The sequence below is a fragment of the Periophthalmus magnuspinnatus genome, chromosome 19 (genome assembly GCF_009829125.3).
Source record: "Periophthalmus magnuspinnatus isolate fPerMag1 chromosome 19, fPerMag1.2.pri, whole genome shotgun sequence".
Classification (NCBI taxonomy): domain Eukaryota; kingdom Metazoa; phylum Chordata; class Actinopteri; order Gobiiformes; family Gobiidae; genus Periophthalmus; species Periophthalmus magnuspinnatus.
In genome coordinates this window covers 11,390,586-11,410,632 of record NC_047144.1, presented here as the reverse complement: position 1 = coordinate 11,410,632, position 20,047 = coordinate 11,390,586, and the positions used below count along the sequence as shown (strand labels likewise).

Below are 20,047 nucleotides of genomic sequence, written 5' to 3'. Positions count from 1 at the left end.
ACGAGCACATGAGTCCTGTGCTCAGGTCTCTGACTCCTGTAGCTCAGAGAATAGACTTTAAAGCAGCTCTGTGTGCACAAGTCTCTCCATGGACCAGCACCAAAGTACATCTCTGACATGGTAATGCCATATGAACCATCTCACACTCTGAGAACTTCAGGGACCGGCCTCCTGCTGGTGCCCAGAGTCAGGACTAAACATGGGCTAAAACCTGGAACAATCTTCCTGAAGATGTGAGACAGGCCTCTACTTTGACAATGTTTAAATCCTGGGTCAAAATGAACTGGACTGAAAGGTTTATTTTCTTTTTGATATGTTAGTATTGTGATTTTATTGTGTAAAGCACTTTGAATTACTTTGTGTACGAATAGTGCTATACAAATAAACTTGCCTTGACTTACCTACTTATAGATGTCTTCAGAAAGTACATACATTTCAATAATTCATCTACGGGGATAGTCAAAAACACTTTTAGTCAGTTTTGCCTAAAAAGTTACATACTTTGGCTTAAAAGAAATTATTCTTTCATTGGAGGCAATTGTGTAGTTGTCAAAGTGAAGCATCAAAATCATAAAAACTTATGTAATATGACTATGCTGTTGTGTTTTTACTGCGCTCCATTGAAAATTTTATATCAAAGTTTATTGTTTGTGTTTGTAAAAATTTGAATATAAAATGTGAAGCAAACATGATCACAAAAATAAAGTACGGTTCAATCATTTGCACACAGTAACTTGTTTTATGACCCCTTGCGGTCAATACATTACTATGCCTTACAATAAAGTGTTAGACGTTATTCTACTCCTGCTTTGGTTCATGACTCCAGCAGGTGCATCAGGGAACAATAACCCTCTGACACATATCACCTATGACATCATAGGCCAAACAAAGAGCACCCATGGGCCCGGGACAATAAAGGCCACAGCACCCGCCACCTGAGTCCCACTGATCACTAGGGAGAAACGCAAGCTGACTCCTGTTTAGCTCCGGTTCATTACCGGTGTAAACCAGGATCGAATAGTGTGGTGTATTCTGGGAAGTGTAGTCTAATGGGATGGTGTTGCAGACAGCAGACGGGGGATGCGGTTTCTTGTTAAATCAGGAGGTAGAAGGCTTTTAACTGGGAGCTACCTTCGGGGCATTAAAAGGTTTATGGGGAAGGTGAAAGTCTTTAATTAAATAGTGCAGACAAATTAGGCATGCTAGGAAAAGGGTGCCGCGGTGATTGAAGTTTTTAGGCATATATAATTTAAAAAAAAACAGTAAAATTTGTACTAAAAGTCAAATTACTAGATTACTTTTACATACACTGGTAATTTTAAAAAGGCCGAGACTCAGAAACGTTTTGCCATTTTGTGTTTATAACTCATGTATGTGTCGCTTTTCTCATAAATGCTTCTTTAATATGACTAAATGTAACTTAAAGAACATCATAAAGTGTAAGCGCAACTAGGGCAAAAGTAGCAAAAATCAAATACTAATCGTTACTAAAAACAGTATCGAAACTAGAAACTCATTTGAGCAGGTATCGATACTAAAACGTCAAATTCATAGGACAGAAATGAGTCTTTCCTGAATATCTTTAGAATGATTTTGAGCTGTATCAGAACAAGTATAAGACACATTGACTATTATACGCCCATGGACCACTATGGGACCTACCTGGACGACTGAGGGGTCACACAAATATAAGGCCACATAGTAATATAAAAGAAAATCCTATGCTTTAATATTGAAAGTCAAATTCTAATGTCTATAGAAAGAGTACTTTTTTATCTATTTATCTACTATTTTTATTGGTATTGGAATCAATTTTGAGTATCAAGCCAATTCCTTAGTATTATGACAACACTAATTTGAACAAGGGATAAAAAACCTGAAAGTTGCAACAGATGTTATATTGAGCCTACCTTGAAAACAGCTTAGTATTTTGCTCTATTATGCATGAAAAAAAGAATACAAATTTTTGTGTGTGACGACCCAAGAAACCACAAGAATTCCAAAAATGGGACATTCATAGAAAACCATATCTAGGTCCTGACTTACTTCTTCAAAACTGAGAATGCATATGATTACTGTGACCTGGTAACCGCCCAACACAGTGTTTATATGATCTGAATGTTGAGCTGCAGAGGTTCAGAGAGGACACTTCTCTGCAGTTGGTCCCAAATGAAACGTTTAAACCATTGCAGCTCTTATTTTGAGTAGAACTGTCCCCCTGTATTCTGTTTATGTAATGTGTTTCAGATTACTGTCGGTCGTATGGAAATAGTTGCGGTAAAACTGGACTTCTTTGCGCTCCAAGTTCTTTTTTTAAACTTGTCTATGACTCCACTGGTTCTCCATTTTAATCATTTCAACTCAATCCCTTTGGCCAGAGGGCAATAGCGACTTAAAAAAAGGGATTTCTTGTGAATTTTGGCTACACATGCAAGAAGTGGTCTGTTTTGTTAACCCAGTGGGCCTATCGAATGCCTCAAAAACACTATAAGCCAATGATTGTAGCCGACATCCTCTCCCCAGTCTTGGCTGTGTTTAAAAGCTACCGGAGGAATGAGCAAATCTGTCCATCTCCCACTAAATCTATAAATATTACCCGAGTCATGGCTACCAGGTCTGAGAGCACCAGGAAGCGGACGTGCTGCCTCTGTTCTGCACATGGACTTTGGTTTTATGGAGGCAATGAATGAACAAAGGAGCACAGAGCAAATATTCAAGTGCCACCTGGGCCATTATAATGTATCCTAAAGAAGAAATCCACCACATCAGAGAAGAGCAGTGAGTGTCATGGTGGTCTCGGTTTGTGGAGGGTTTTATTCAATTTGATTTTATTTAAACAGCATATTTAAATACAACTTAAGCTGCCCAGAGTGCTTCAACAAAGAGAGATACACAGACACATAGGCAAAAAATAAGAAAACAATAAAACACCAAGATTTCTTACAGTTGTTTAAAAAAAAAGTTAAAGATTTGAACTCATATGCAAAATTTTAGACATAGACAGACGATATATCAGGCCGATATTTGGACTATTTAGCGTATCAGCTAATCTCCAGCACAATCCGATATGTTGCTTTGATCGATCTGCTGCCTAAAAAATACACACAAAGCTTTATATTAAAACTTGCAAAGAGATAGTTGCACAAAGCATAACTCTACAGCTCTATTGAAGGTTTGTGGTTAAAAAAAAGAACTTGGGGGAGTACTTCTTAAACTACTTACTACTACTACTTAAAAAATCAGAATCAGACACACATATTGGCCCAAAAATAATAATAACAGTTAGTATCGAGTCTGAAAAATACATTAATAGGACAAAGGTAACTAAAGGTAAGATAAATAAAGGAAGAAAGTATTTTACGTAGAAAATGACATTCTATTGTACTTTAACACTGTAGTTATCATCATCATTGTAGTATCCAAATTGAGTCTTTTCCTTGATGTAACAATAAACATTGAAATTTCTGGATCCCTGCCCTTTGTTTACAGACAGAAGCTTCTTTAATAGTTTGGAAAATGATGTATGTATGATGCATGTTTATTTTACTGTATTTTTGAAAATGCCACACCTATAATAATGTTATAGTAAACACAGAATCTGATTTACGTAAAAACAATCCAACTGTTATGCCTTATATGAATTTTCTTTGAGGGACAGTTCACTACGTAATGGAAAACAGTCCTCTGATGGCCTTGTTTAGTTGTTAGAAGATAAAAGTCGAGGCCAACACCTTTTCCAAATGACCCGTAGATAAAGAAATTGAAGAAAAAACACGATAAAACTTGAAAGATTAATGTTATTCTAGGTTTGAATGACACATGTTGGTGCATGTTTTCCACACAGAACACTCATCTAAACTAAACACATGGAGGTCCACGCTGTAATGAAATACAGGAGGAGGAAGGGCGAGGAAGTGACAGTTTCCTTTTTCTTCGACCCGGTCAGTCATACAGCAGCGTACTGTCAAAAGTCCTCAGAGAGTTCAAAGGTCAAACTGATTCACTTTATGTGCACAGTCCCATAAACTTACTTTATAAACGTACATTCTTGAGTCGTGTACATCGGCCCGTCACGATCTAACTCTTATCCAGGGCCGGGACATGGGGGCAGCAGTCCAAGCAGGGACTCCACTCCAGACATTTCCCTCACCCCAGACACTTCCTTCAGCTCCTTTGGTGAGACCTCAAGGCAAACCCAGGTTTTTGCTTTGTTTTTGGATTTGGACTTTTAATACGAAACGATTTGAGCTATAGAAGGTTGAAAAAGTATCTTCCATGGATAATTATTGCTTCATTCTGCTGTTTATTTGTTGCAGCTAAGGCCTTTTAATGATACTGGCAATTTAAATAACAGTGTACTGGGATTATCTTGTTTTATGTCAGTGTCAGTGGCATACAGTAGTGTCCTTATTATCGTTTATCGCAGTACATCTCTAGAAATATATCGATCTTGGAAATTTGTTATCGTGACAGGCCTACATATACATAATATCACACGAATCAAACGTAAAGAACAAAAAGACGAGTACAAGTTACACACTGTTAAAATTGGTTCAAAAATAGGTCAGCTGGACTAGAGTTTTTACTCAAACCAAGACCTGTTAAATAAAACTATTACCGGTACTACAGTTATTACTTAAAACAGACTTTGAGGTACTGGTCTATGTGCAAAACCACTGAGTTACAATTGAGGCTGACAAAAAATAAATTAATCAACCAGCGGCGGGTCCAGACCAAATTGAATGAGGATGTATGAGTTTCAAAGGAGTGCAAAGACAATACTCTCCCATTAAGAGTCATTATTCAGGAAGTATTTTAAAATAAGGTTGCAATGTGCCCTTTTGCACCCCTGTAGGCCCAGGCCTCAAATCAACAAACGAATACAAAACTAGAATCAAAACTGGATACTCATTTGCACAGGAAAGAAAAAGACGAATTTCAACATTTCATGAATAGTTTAAAAAAAATATAGGTATAGAAATCAAGATGACCTTAGTTTTAAAATCAAGTTAACATAGTAGAACAGTAAAAATACTACCACGCATACGGAGAATACAGCCTGTATTTATTCAAAAGGCAGATTTATAGCCAATATGGACTAGTCAACTCCCTGAAGCCACACAATCATCGAATCAGTGTAATCATCATTCATGTATAATCAGCTCAACAAAACCAGCTCCCATGAAACTGGAAGAATTTGCTGGAACTTGTGCAGACGGCAGCATTTCCACTACATATCGGACATCTACAGGGCTCTATTTTAGACTGGAGCAAACCACACAGCTCAGCCTGCATCAGTGCAGTCCATGTCACTGCGAGTCTGAGAGGAAACCAGCAATCTCTGCAATCTTCCTCCAGACCAGCCTCCCATGAGCCACCGGGGCCGGAGCAGTTTAGAGACATTAGGAAAAATACCCAAACTATAATAGAGTTGAGGTTACTGCATGAACTGTACAATACTAACCAACAAATAAGTAAAGCTAAGATCCAAGTTGCTTTTTGTAGACACAAAACATGGAGGAATTGGGACAAATTATATATATTTTAACTGTCCAATACCTTGTCAGTACCATTCATAATTGAAATCATGATCATATCATGGCATTTTAAAAGGGGGTTGGGCAAATGAGCTTCTTCCCACTGCTTTTTAAGAACTGTTCATTTATTTTGAAATATATATGCAAAATGTGAAATATTTTGCATTTATGTGTGTTATTTTTGAACACAATGAACAAATAGCCAAATAAACCTGATTGACTGTTTGCTTGTACATGTGCATTAACCTGTAGAGGCAGTATAGATATATAATTATATGTGACTCAGGTTTTTAAAGGCAGAACAAGAACCCATGTCATTCTGATTTTTTTTAATATCTCCCTGTTTGTTTAATTGAAGAATGAATGATAATCACAATCCGAATTAGAGCAGTCCCAGCAGTGGATGGTCTCTCTTTTGCTCTGGACTGGACGTGTACAACAGCATGGGCAGAGGGGGAGAGGGAGCAAAAAGGAAGCCCTCCCGAGTGGTCACACCCTCCACAAACAACACAGCACACATGGCCCTGGACAGAACGGTCCCACTGCCAGAGGGAGACGCACAACTGGGCTAATGTATGGAGAAAGTAACCAACAGTTATATGTGCGAAGACAAAGAGATGCATTATACGGTTTAAAGGTCCTATATTACGCAAAACTTACTCTTTTGAGCTTTTATACATGTTATAATGTTGTTACCTCATCAAAAACATACCTGGAGTTGTGTTTTCTTTCTCAAAATACTCTGTTCCATCTTGTAATGTCGTGTAGTGGTAATTTTCAAGTTAACAGCTACATTTTATTTTTAGTTCCGCAGAGATTGGCAATTCCAAGGCAGGAATGATCCAAATGTTTCTAGTGAAGGTGTGTGGAGTTTAAAAACACAGTGGAGCACTTCCTGTATTACCACATGACATCGAAAGGTGGAAAAGGTGGAGTGTTTTCAGTTTGAGAGAAGAACTTGTGTGTGAATGAAACAAAACACAACTCCAGGAAACAACATTATAACATAGATCAGAAAATATCATAATATAGTTCTTTTAAGGCTGAACGACAGGAAACAAGGAAACATATCTAATTGCAACTCGATTTACGATTTTGATAATAATTTTAATAAAAGGATTCTGTTTAAAGTTAACATTTTGAAAGTGTCCAGAAAAACTGACAAAAATTCTGAAATATGAACTGACAAACCGATGCAAGAATCACATAAATATGTTTCACACTGCAGGGTTAGCAGTTTGTACAGGATACTTTGTAGAGGAAATGATGGTACTTAAAAAACTGCAGCCTTTGCGATTTTCTAATTGCGTTTTGATTAGATTGCCGTTAATCTTGTTGTTTTGTATAACATGGACAAAATACAACTCAACATTATGCCCATCTATTGCCCTCCTTGGCAGAACCATAGCGACAAACAGTTTAAGGACATTCTTTCCTGTAATAAGTAAGAGCTCTTTGCCCATAGAAGGAAAAGGAGCTACGGGAGAAAGGTCAGTGCGAACACACCCAAAACCAGGACCAGATATTTAGTCCATGTTACTCATAGTTCCTCTGAAGAAATGTTCAGGGCTAAAACAATAAATAACAAGTAGGATTTAAACAATGGGGTTATGTGTGAGGATGTATGGTTGTGCAGAGACCAGAGGAAGCAGGTGAATGAGTGGAAACACTAGTGGTGTTGACAGTCTTACCAACAATGTCCTAATATATTTGACTTATAGAGCAAACGGTCTAAAATGTTGGCACTTGAAGTTACATTAAACAGGTTTTTTCAAAGGAAAGTGGACTTTTCCTATAGGATACTGTATATTCTCTCTATTCCTAGCCAAAGGATGTCAAAGGATTTCATTGTAAAACCAAACAGTATTGCCTGCTGACCTTTCCTATAAGGAGTCGGAGTGTGTAACTGCAGCAACTATGGACTGTAGAGACAAATATGTAATTACAACAATAACTGGCTTTCAAGTTTTAAGGTTTTGTAAAAATATATTTGGATGAAGTGAATGCATGACTGGTTGAACTGAAACATGTTTTGGGTGACAACAAACTGCCAATTTGAGTATCGATTACTTTTATTCATCCCCAATTCTTTTAATAATAATACATCAGACTTGTATAGTGCTTTCTGGATGCTCAAAGACGCAGTGATTTGAAGCGCTGTAGTGAGTCGGAGTTCCTGATGGGTTGTGGGAGTGAGTTCCAGAGGTCGGGGGCGGCAGTGGCGATGGTTTGGTACTTTGTCCTGATGATGGGAGCGAGGAGGTTGGCGCTGGCTGATCTAAGGTGGTGAGTTGGACGGTACTGATGGAGAAGGTTATGTGTACATCTATTTTCAAGTATCAGCTTATTTCCATTTAACAACTGCCGAATGCCCCACATTTTATTTCACAACGCTAAAACATCTGGAAAGGTTCAATGTCATCGTATTAATTAGAGACCTATTTTTAGCACAGCATCAACTCTACTGTATTTTAAATATGCTTAGGACTAGTGTTGTAATGAACAGAGAAAAGTTCCCAAAATACTCAACAATCCTTTGGTTTTCTAGTAAGCCTGGTATGCCTCTGACAGCCTGTTTTATTGGCCTATTAGCTACCCAAAGTTATGCAGGTCTAGTAAAAGATCCCACACTCATCACATTGCACTTTCGTTACCGATGAGGAGGGGAAAGGAGAGAGGAGGAGGAGGAGGAGAAGGAGAGGAAACCGTTTCCTTTGGCCTCAACTCTTTCTGTGTTGCCTTTCATTGAAAACTGTGCCGCACCTGACACAAATTTGACACAGAGCCACAAGCAGCTGATCAAAACCGGTCTGAAATATGAATGAAAGAATGGTGTAGTAGATTTGGGGCGTTGACGGCTACATAGTTGAAACATAATTAAAGCATTGTTGAATCAAACCTCAAGCGTTAAATGGTCCACTATGTAACTTTTCTGGTTACTTTTCACAGTACGGCATTAAAAATATCTTCATTTTGGGTGTTTAGTGCTCAATAAACTTGCATAGTACACCTTTCAATATGTATGAATCAATATAAAAAGGCAAAAAAAAGTCCCCCTGGCTTATTATTTCAGGCTACTTTGACACTTCACATTACATCAAAACAGGGACTAAACTAAACTAAACTAGACTAAACCAATGGATCAAGACCAAAACAAGACTACATCAAGCCTAAACTGGGCTCAAACCAGGAGCAAATTAGGACAAGTGTGAACACAGCTTAAGACAGGGCATGGGATGTGGTTCCTAGGGCTGATACAGGTGCATACAGTTACAGACAGGCACTGATCTAAACTCAAAAGACACCAAACCATTTTAAAATAACAATCTGGAAACGTGTCACCTGTTGAAGTGGACTAACAATAGAGCTAATGCTTTTATACCTCACTTTGTTTATGGTTTTATGGGCATGGTGAGCTTGGATGACTCACAATGGATATGTCTGGCTTTTGTAACTTCAAAGGGGGAATGACTCTTACCTGAGTTTGAGGTTACCCATGAACTCCTCCATAGAAACATGGTCCAACAGAACAAAGTCAGCCTTTCCAAACTCCAGGCTCTCGTGTTCAGCCATCCTCTGCAGTGTTTGCTCAATAAAATCCAACGAAAAACATAAAAAAAACACTACTCTACAATTTTGGAGTGTCTGAGGACGAAAAGCATGTGCGCGCCTCTCTCATCACCTCCAAGTCCATTAAGTTCCAAACGCGTCTTTAAACAGCAGTGTCCCTCATGTTGGAAAACGTGGCACAAAAACAAAAGCTGATCTGGAAAGTACACAACTACTTTTACCAACTTATACTGTGTTTTAAACGAAAACGCGGCTCATGTCTACACAAAGTTTGCGCGTAAAATAGGTAAGCGTTATCCCGTTACATCGTGGGCTTCGTTTTTCCTGGAGTTTGTCTCCTGTCGACCGGGGTAAAACATCCACCAATCAGATTCAAGCCGCCTGCTTTATGTCCCGCCCCCCGCCCCGTAGAGGTGTGGGTCTGTCTGGCCCTGTGTGCTCAAAAATATTACAAGTATTTGTCAAGACCACTAACTCCAGTGTCTACAGGGCATAGCTGAGCGGTGACGCATCGATTTCATACAGGAAAAAACCCACAATAATTGGTTTGATCATTTGTAATGCCATCGCTGCCATATAAGGAGAACTGGGGCAGCTTAGGAATTTAGCATGGGCTGAAAAAAAATTGATTTGTTTATAGTTTTATAGGTTAATCCAAAAAAATGAAAAGTGATTCGGAGGTTGGCAAAAGTAAACATACACAGTTTTTTAAAAATCCAGGGAAAGCTTCGATTTTATAGGCAATGTAATATGTATGGTTGGCTCTGATGGGAAATGGGCACACCTTGAGATGAGGGCGCCATCTTGTGGAAGACAGCGGTAAATGCACAATTATTGTAAGACATTTAGAAGCACAATTCGTACAAAAAGTAACTCCAAGTGCTTTACAGACTAAGAAAGACATTAAAAACACAACAAATCAAAACATAAATAATCAAAAATAATCATTATAAAATTAACATTAAAACAGAAGCGTGCGGAATAAAAACCTTCATAAAAACCTTTCAGTCATATGAACAGATAAACAGAACAATTGTTATTTCTTAACCATTATTTCTTATTTCTTAACCATTATTAATACAGAAAGCTAGAGACTCGATTTGCGTAGATGCATACTGATTTATTGACTTATTTTTACATTTTTGACTGTAATAATGCACACAACATAGAAGCTTACACATATAAATATAAAATTCATATAAAAATAGCAATATCTTGAAGTCACATAATAATGAAATCAAATAAAAATACTGTGTAAAAAAGCACCATAAGAATGAACAGAATCATTTCAAATTGCAGTTATTTATATTTATATTCACTGAACTAACAATGTAAAAAATAAAACAGAAAATCAATCTTTAAAGGTGTGACAGCGCCAAGGCCACGCTACAGGTTAGTTCTGTGGAAAGGCAAGCCCACTCATTGTAAGAATATATGTATTTATGGTATCGTTTAGCAATAAAACACATCAATATGATTAAGTTTACTGTCATACTTTGGAGCTGTCCAGGCAAAGCGATAACATCTCCATAGGCACAATCAGGTGGTGCACCCCTCACTAGAAAAATTACATAATGCAGCTTTAACCATACAACACTCAACGCAAAATTACATTCATCATGATTTATACTGGACTAGCAGCGAGCCTCCAAACGTGATGGTGGTGGACAAGCTATTGGCCCAGGACCTGCCACTGTTTTGGGTCACATAAACCACAGAGCCCCTGCGCAGGAACGTCATGTAGTACGTCAAACTGCCCACAGATGAAATACGAGAGATTCGGGTGCTAGACACAGCCACCCAGTAACCGTTGACGACGAGCCACAGATCTGTCTTGAGGTTGGTGTAGTGGCTTTGGGAGGAGAAGAAGAACTGATAGAGCCCTTTGACAGGAGCTTTGAAAACCCCCGTCCTCCTGTTGTAGCCACGGCCCACGTTCACAAAGACTTTGGTGTACTTAACCCGGTTCACTTTGCCATGCAGGCGGCCAGGAAAAGAGGCGAAGAAGTGGATCTTTCTGCTTGAAACTAGGATGAGAAAGATAAAGAAATGGTTATTCAAAGTGTGGCTACTTCTGTAAAAATTCAAATGTATAAAACAAATATATAGAAAGCAATTTAGATAGTAGTAGAAAAAGTAAGCTAATAATGAAGTATCAGTGGCAATAAAAGCTCTATATTGGTAGTAGTTGTAATAAAGGCATATTTTAGTAGTATATTGCAATGTTCCACAGTATCAAATTAAATTTATCTATTTGCACAGAGACAAGCATGTGGCACCACTAAGTCAGATCTGTGGAGAGGTGAGCCAGCACACCAGAAGAATGCTTGTCTTTCAAAGCAATAAAAGACTTAAATTGAATAAATGCAGTTTTATTGTTTAACACTATACTGTGGAACATTTCAGTCAAAGCAATAACTTTTCTACAAAGACAAGCAAGTCATGGACATCACTAGAAAACCTTTCCATCAGAAAAGTTACACAGTGCGGCTTTGACTTGTACTTGTACTTACATCTCTTGTTTCTCTTACACCTCCAGTTAATCTTGTCTCGGCTCACACAGGACTGGTTCCTCCGGCACCTTCCACATCTCAGAGTGTTTATATCTGTAAATAGGCCATCAGGATCACACTGCATACATTAGACTAACCCGCTAGACTATAACCCTGAAATATGATGTTTTAAAAGCAGCTCGTACCTGCACAGTACGCCAGGTAACAGGCCGATGGTCGACTAAACTTGTAGACATAGTAATTTCCACGACACTTTTTGACTTTGATGGGAGGGGAGCGAAAAGCACAGCACTTTTTTTTCCAGTTGCCACAAACTTGACGGGTAACGATACCATCTCTTCTTCTGGGGTGAGATCCAACCAGCCATAGAGGGGCGTGAGTACCACATCTATCAACTGGGATGCACCTCTCGGGCATCTGAAGACTCTTACCATTGTAGAAAAGGCGGTACCAACCTGTGATAATGGTAATGGCCTGGTAAATAATAGTGTATAAGTATAATACCATAAATACTTTTACTGCTATAGAAACACTTTCATTTTAATGTGCATTCATAATTGTCCTTACTTGACTCAGTTTACTCCTGATGTGCGCTTGGTTCTAGTCCTGGTCTAGTCCAAGATTGGTTTCAGGTTTAGTCATGGTTTAGTCCCGGTTTTGGACTGGTGAATGTGCAAATGTGAACAGACCCTTATACAAGCCTAAGTCAGTCGAAACAGGACTAAAGCAGATCTCAACCAGGACTTTTGTCAGGTCTGTGTGAATGTAGAATAGTAATGGGAGGGGGGAAAGAGACACAGGTTTCACATCTGCCATCTACTGGTAAAAAAACAACCCTTAAACTGGAGTTAACCAAGTGTAAATTTGGACTTCATAAACACGCTTGTCAAATGAGCTCTAAACTTTAACAAATCATTACTTGAACTACAAAGAGGCTCATATCTCGACAAAGTATATTATGTTGCTGCATAGACATAGACCGTATTGTTCATTCAATTTTAGAACAAATTAAAAAATCCTTTGGGGATCGCTCTCACCGTTCCATTTGAGGTTGCGGTCACACCTTTTTATCTTTGTGGTGCTGTTAGTGGCTCTCCAGACCTGGTCCAGGGCGGTGTAGTGGAAACAGGGGTCACCTCTTCTGGACAATTCATTTTCTCCAGAGAAATGTGGGTCTTCATCCTCGTCATCTTCAGTAGCGTTCGCAGCAGTAAGGTAAGTTAGAGCGTAAGTCCCTGTAATACACATGTAAGATTATTCACAGCTTGTCTCCATGGAGATGTTATTGCTTTTCCTATAATGTTGGCAAATCAATGACACAAGAGAAGCAGAGTGCGTCATGCAGCTAAGTTATAGGTTAGATCTGTGGAGGGCAAGTATTCTCACAGTAAGAATATTCAAGGAGCAATAAAAACATTGCAAAATATTCAGTTTAAATTTAATGCCATATTGTGGAACATTCTAGGTAAGCATCCCAGAGCATCTCCACGGAGACAAGCAGGTAGCCACCACAAAAGTTACATAGTGCCCTTTTAAGATTCATTAAAGCAGGAATTTTGTACTGTATACTACATACTTTGTTCATAGTAGTAGAATAACAATATATTTACATTCACTTGCACAACAATTTGTATAAAGTTATTTAGTCACATATTCATGTTATTAGGCTTGAACAACTGGAGGATATAGCAACTATCAGAGCGAGTTGTTTAATGTGCTTATATCATGGTCACATCAAGTAGAAATAACTTACTTTTAAATCTAACAACCTTTTGGCTGTTCATGTGCAGAGCGTTAGTTGTTTCTGTTTTAGTTTCTTTGTTTATCTGTGCGGTTATACAAAAATAATATGGGGCAGTCAGCATTAGAATTCTCCCTGACGATGGTATGAGAAAGTTATAAGGTTTCTTCCACGTATATCATATATTCCAACTAGTCTGTTTTTTATTAGTTAGGTTAGGTGTGAGGAATTATGAATTATGAACAACATGATGTAAGAACAGCTAATGTGGATCTCTTACCAACACTGTCTTGATCTTGTTCTTTGAGTCTAATCCTGTGCATCTATTAAAGGCAAAACAGTATAACACATTTAGTCAGCAAATATAATTTCAAATACATAGATTATGCAATACCTGATTCAGAGCTTTCTGCTGCTGCTGCTGAAGTGTTGTTTGTTCACACTTTAGACTCTCCATCTCCTGTAACCATCATATTTATACACTTTAAGCACACCCTGATATTATGTGGCATCGTTAGTACATCACCAGCTTTTGGCATTTCACATATTTATTACGTTAGCTTATTTTTATTGCATCAAAAATACCTTGGTCTGATGGTATCTATAGCTTGTCTCCATAGAGTTAAACAAGTTTATCATTATTCTGTGGGACACTCCAGGGAAAGCATTAATATCTCCATGGAGACAAGCAGGTGGTGGACACTTTATGTTATACTTGATCAAGCATATTCATGGGTTACAGCTTTCTGCTCTGTGGTGCCATTTTGAAGACACATTATCTTGTTTTGAATCATTAATTTCCATGGCAACGCTCTAGATTTTCATTATTCTGAAACCCATGGATAGGCTTTTGTATTACCTTAAATACTGCAGCGAGTTGAACAGACACTGGTTGATCTTTCATGCCCCACAGATCTTGCCCTGTCTGGAAAAAAAACAAAAAAAAAACAATTGGGTGACATTTTAAGTCCAGATGCTTTGAATTGAAAATCATGTTTAATTCGTTTTGAGCGAAGCTACTGCAACAAAACACAGACATAAATCCGTCTGCACCAAATCACATCTGGGATATCATCGATCATCCTTTGTTGAGTTTGATTTCCCATCTGCTTTTGCGACTTTAGCTGTGAACAGAGTCAAAACTCACAGTGTTTGGGCTCCCAGGACAACAGACTGCACACGACGACAATGTTACCAGCACAGCCACGACTAAGGCAACCATCTGGGGAAAACAACAGTTGTACAATCATTATGTAAATCATGACATTTTACTGGGTCTGCAGGCACGAGTCTTATACAAAAGGATTTTCTGTGTTAATGTGTGAGCCAGAACAGCTACTTCATGAAATAGTACTCAAACGAACAAAATCAGGATCATTTATTGCTTAAATACAATGTGGTATAATGTAAGTACTGAAAAATTGTTGTTGTTGTTCATAGGTTTAAGCTTCATGTGCAGTTTGAAGACTTTTTCCCCATTCAAAAGATATAATATTTATCAACTATTAATCACTTTGGCAATGGTCCCCCTTTTTTTTCCTTTTAGATAAAAAGTCAAAGCAGCACTGCATAAGATTCCTGGTGGTAGGAATGAAACATGCAAGATCCAAGGAAATATAAAATTAAAACCAAATTTGGGAAAACATCTGCATGAAGAAATGTTTTAGGCCATTACATTGACCACCTGAAAAGTTACAAGTCAGGTCTGTGGAGAGACAAACCTAAAACAATTATAATGAAGTACCGTAAATGCCTTTTTCAGTCTATTATTTTAGCTGGTAGCAGGTGTTTAGCATCTGTTTAGTCTAATGTTGTTACTATGGCAACTTTTACATAAAAAATGTACTGTCAGTGTGGCCCCTTTTTCCCCTTGAAAATTTTAAATGTAAATGTCTAGATGATGTTAGCAAATATGATATGACGTAATGAGGTTTACCTTGTTATTCAGATGCATCTTTCGTCTGTTTCTTCACATCAGGCCCATGGATGTCTGAAAACAGAAAGACACAAAACTTAATAAACACGAACTTAATAAACGGCCAAAGTTCTCGTCCTTTCACGTCAGCAGGGAGGGGACCCAAACAGTCACACAAAGCTGTTTCTTTGCATTGACCAGTCAGCAACACTATAAAGCACAACATAAGGGAAACGCAGGAATCAGTTTAACAGCCGCGGTCCCACTCACTTAAGGTGTTACTTTTTGCGGGCGGCCTGCAAATGTAGACACTAAAATATTACACAATTGGCACATTTTCAGTCTGTGTGATGAGAACTCTATAGACAATCTTTTATGTATTTTTGCAGTTATAATTGTTCACAGTCAGAGATTGAAGATGCACTAAATAAGTACGATGGGTAAAACTATACAATACAATATTATATAAAGATGTTTTAATTGTGCTGTAGGTAAAAAAGTAAAATGGTCGCTATATAGTACTTTTCTACATCCTTCCGAAACATACACCAGCAGGCTCAGGTAAGCACATAAAACGTCTTGCTCGATGACACAATAATAGTGTATGTTGGAGTCAGTGGGAGAGAGCATTTAAGCTGCACTATGGACTTTTCAGGTAGAATGATCTGTTCTTCTCCATAGAAATGTTATGGCTTGAAATTTATTACATTAAGCACAACATTAAACTGATTTATCAAGCATTTGATTATGGAGATGATGCTGTGGAACATTACTGGCAAAGCAACAAAATCTCTATGGAAACTATGGTCAGTGGTCACATATTTTATGTAGTGCCTTTATATTTCACCTTCAAGGCACTAAAAGCATTTTACAATAAGGAACCACTGACACATTCACACACACGTTCATACACCAGTGTACACAGATACTGGGGGAGAGATGGGTTAAGTGTCTTATTTATTTATTTATCTTTATTTGCACAGGGGAACCCAATGAGAGCACCTGGGCTCACTTTTGCACGGGCACCCTGTTTAAAATACAATACAAGCAGAAAAAAAAGTCCAAAAAACATTAAAGCAGGAGCAGGTGTATGTATAAAAGCTTGCTACCTGATTATTAAATTGTGATTGTATCACAAATGCATCCAGTTTTGCTTTTCCATGAGCTGTATTCAATTTAAAAACCCTTTTTCCAGTAACTTGCACGTGAGGCATTCTGGCAGTGTTTTCAAGTAGTCCCTTATAGATACATTTCATACAGTGCTGTTCTCTTCTAACAGACAGTGATGGCCACCGCACTTTTTCATAGAGAAAACAGTGATGGGTTTGAAACCCATCACCTGTAATAAAACAAAGGGCAGAGTGAAAGACCAAGGATCCAATGGTTTGAAAGCAGAGGCTGAAGTGCATGTACATCACATCCCCATACTCCAGTACAGGAAGGTTGCTTGCGCTATTTCTTTTTTGTATTTTTATGGGATACAATATTTGTTTCTGTAATAAAATGTTAATTTAGTTTTTAAACTGTTACATGATTCTGAGATATGTTTTTAAAGGATAAGTTTTCATCAAGCCAAAACCCAAGATATTTATAAGTGTTGACACTTTCATTGGATGCACCATTTAATATAGAAAGATTTGTAGCTTGCATGTTACTTAAATGTTTTTTAGAAAAAAAATCATATACTTAGTTTTATATGCATTCAATGACAGTTTAAGATTTATGAGAGAATTTTGGATTTCATTAAAACTTTGTTGCAGTTTTAAAACTGCCTGATCAGCAGAGGGAGCACTTGCAAACAAAACAGCATCATAAAAACAGTAATGAAATTAATAAAAAATAGTAAAAAGTAGGGGGCCCAAAATTGAGCCTTGGAGCACTCCTTTACTTAAAGTTAGAAAATCTGATTTAAACCATCAGCTACTACTGCCTGGGTTTCTCTTTGAAAGTTAATTTTGGAACCAATCACATGTAGCGTTGTCAAATCCAATCAGCTTCAGATCCTTCAAGAGGACTCAATGATCCACTGAATCAAAAGCTTTAGTTAAATCAATAAACAGACCGACACAGTTTTGTTTGTCATCAAGGGGAGAAAATGTCATTTAAAACTTTTGTGGTTGCAGTGACAGTACTGTGCCCTTTTCTGAAACCTGATTGATAAGACTTCAAAATGGAGCATTTATTTAGATAAACTGTAACTTGATTTGCAGCTAACCTTTCTAAAACTTTTGCAAGACAAGACAATTTAGATATTGACCAGAAAAGATTTAGATTTTTAGTTTTCCCACACTTATCACAAGGCAAAACATGGGCCGTTTTCCATAATTCCAGATTCAACATAATGTTGGTAATGTATGAATATCAGGTTGTGAGAGGGATCTTAATGTCCTCTAGAACTTTGCGTGACTTTCCGTGACTCTATCAGATACAAAGTTTAAAAAAAATTGCCTTTCTAACTGCTGATAAACATTTAATTATCTTTTCAGCGAAAAAATGCCCAATCCAAATCTGATCTAATTGTGTGTGTAGTTTTCCAAGCAGCTTTCTTTACTTAAACTTGTCATTTCTGAGTTGAACCAAGGATTGTTACAGTTTTTCATTCTAATTTTTCTTTTAGACACATGTCAGTCTACAATTTCATTAAATGTATTCATAAAAAAAGCATAAGGCCATATCAGGGTTGGGGAATGCCCAAGGACACAACAACAGTATTCATCTGTGGGAGCTGGAATTGCACTGCAACCTGAAAAGTTACATAGTGCACCTTTAAACTTTCTGCATATCAATCACCATGCAGTTTTTAGAGCAGGAGCATGCTTCTCCCAGAGTGACCACTAGAGGACATCAGTGCCAATTTTAACCACACTGTAGTCATGTTAAACTGTCACACTGTAACACTGTTTTCTGATCTATATTATAATGTTGTTTTCTTGTCAAAAACATACTTGGAGTTGTTTTCTTTCACATATGTTTCACAAACCATGTTCACCCTGTTCCACGTTGTGATGTCATGTGGTAATACAGGAAGTGCACCACTGTGTTTTTACACTCCTTACACCTTCACTAGAATCATTTGCATCATTTCAAACCTGAAATTGCCAACCTCTACTAAACAAAACGTAAAATGTAGCTGCTAACTTGAAAACTATCACTACATGACATCACAAGGTGGAACAGAGCATTTTGAGCTTTGGAGATGTAGACAGACTAATAATGCAGGGTTACGCAAACGTGTGAATGAAAGAAAACACAACTCTGGGGATGTTTTTGTGGAGGTAACAGCATCATAACATGGCTTAAAGCTCACAAGAGTCCATTTTGCGTAACCTATAAGTCATGCATTCAGTCTGGCTGCATGTATTCTGATGACTGACACCACAGAAGTAAAACGTGCTACATAACCTGTCAGCAAATGTAAAGTCTACAATTTTCTTCCCAGGAAACAATTTGGATGTCAACAATAGAGCAGTAATTGAAAATACTTGGCGAGGTACCATCACTTTTTGTTGACAGGCTGACAAGCTGTTTCCACCTGATACCTTACAGTAGGCTCATAGTCAGTCACTATAATACCCAATGCTATTATCAAATGTTTACAAATGCTAAAGGTCCATGAATAACTTGTTTGTGAGTCCCAGTGAGGCAGTTATTGTTATGAAAGACCTTTTATGAGGCGTGTGTTGGGACAAGATAAGATAAAGGGTACACAGAAGTTTCCAGTGGGTACTGTATTAGGTCTGAGGTAAACACTGCAGCTGCCCAGGGAACACATAGTAAAACGATGACGAGACACTGAACTGTTCTTGAAATCAGATCTGCATGTGAGCAATCTGTACGTCAACAAGCACAAAAGGGCATCCCCGATATAGAAATAGCCTGGTTAGAAATAACTATCTTTGAATGCAATGGAGATCTACAGCAGTCCCAGCTGGGATATAAATGTAACTAATATTGTGACTTCATAGACAATTTAACATATATATAAGGACTATAAGGACATTATAAGAAATGATAATGTACACAACGGTAGTATTGAATTTACAGCTTGATATGTCAATGAAAGTAACTAAGATTGTATAGAGCTGCTTCTGTTCTTTGCAATTCATGGTAGTTGGCTTCTTTTTTTTTTACTTAGTCACCTAGTCAAACAGTTATTTCAGTTCTGTTGTAGAGTTTCAAAAGGTATATATATTTTTTATTTAGACAAAAAAACAAAAACAAAACAAAAATCACCAAAATATTTAGTTCTATTGGCAATATGTTACTAAATATTGGGAGCAGTAAAATGGATTATTTCAGTAGTCTGGATGCTCAGATTTCTTTAGTGCATGTAAACACACACCAATAATAAGGTATCAAATCAAACTATGAGTAAATATCGTTTTTTTAATTTTTATTTAGCTGCTACCTTATTAGCCCGGCATTAGTTTAACTGTGCGGCTTTACCCTTTCGTGCCAGGCCCGAGGAAGCCCAGTGAAGTGGAACTTTCTCTTGGCATCACTGTCTCTGTGTCCACTGCTGCCTCAGGGTTTGGCACCAAAATGGCCGCCGGGGAGCGTTGCCTCCCCTTAACATCATGTTTAAAATAGACACAGCTCCGCTGAAGTAAAGGTCTTCTTGTCATTTCAATTAACTGCACTTAACATTTGTGACCACAGTATAAAGAATAAACCAGTTATTTTAAAAGAAAACACCACAAGATAAAAATAGTGTACTTGATCTTTATGTTATTGCTTACATATTTACAACCGTCTCCAGATATTGTACCTA

At 37.7% G+C, this 20,047-nt stretch overlaps 3 protein-coding genes and 1 long non-coding RNA gene across 4 annotated transcripts in view; 1 reads left to right on the top strand and 3 right to left on the bottom strand.

Annotated features, from left to right (window-relative positions):
• Nucleotides 1–9,454, bottom strand: part of myo1d (myosin 1D) — a 120,325-nt gene extending 110,871 nt beyond the window's left edge. The window contains exon 1 of the mRNA XM_033984485.2: nt 9,016–9,454. Within this exon, the coding sequence (XP_033840376.1) occupies nt 9,016–9,110 (95 nt within the window). The 5' untranslated portion in view covers nt 9,111–9,454. The remainder of the gene's footprint in view (nt 1–9,015) is intronic.
• The window catches only part of cdk5rap3 (CDK5 regulatory subunit associated protein 3), a 312,712-nt gene that overhangs the window by 133,710 nt on the left and 158,955 nt on the right, over nt 1–20,047 (top strand). The gene's annotated exons all lie outside the window — the stretch shown is intronic.
• Nucleotides 10,725–13,699, bottom strand: LOC117387193 (uncharacterized). The gene is made up of 5 exons (XM_055229437.1): nt 13,642–13,699; nt 12,658–12,855; nt 11,806–12,075; nt 11,621–11,713; nt 10,725–11,134 (listed from the first exon to the last, which is right to left on the bottom strand). The coding sequence occupies exons 1-5, from the start codon at nt 13,682–13,684 to the stop codon at nt 10,725–10,727; spliced, it is 1,014 nt and encodes a 337-aa protein (XP_055085412.1). The 5' UTR covers nt 13,685–13,699.
• Nucleotides 13,756–14,585, bottom strand: LOC117387194 (uncharacterized). Its single transcript, XR_008649118.1, has 3 exons — nt 14,509–14,585; nt 14,221–14,286; nt 13,756–13,821 (listed from the first exon to the last, which is right to left on the bottom strand). It is a non-coding gene; the product is annotated as an uncharacterized LOC117387194 (long non-coding RNA).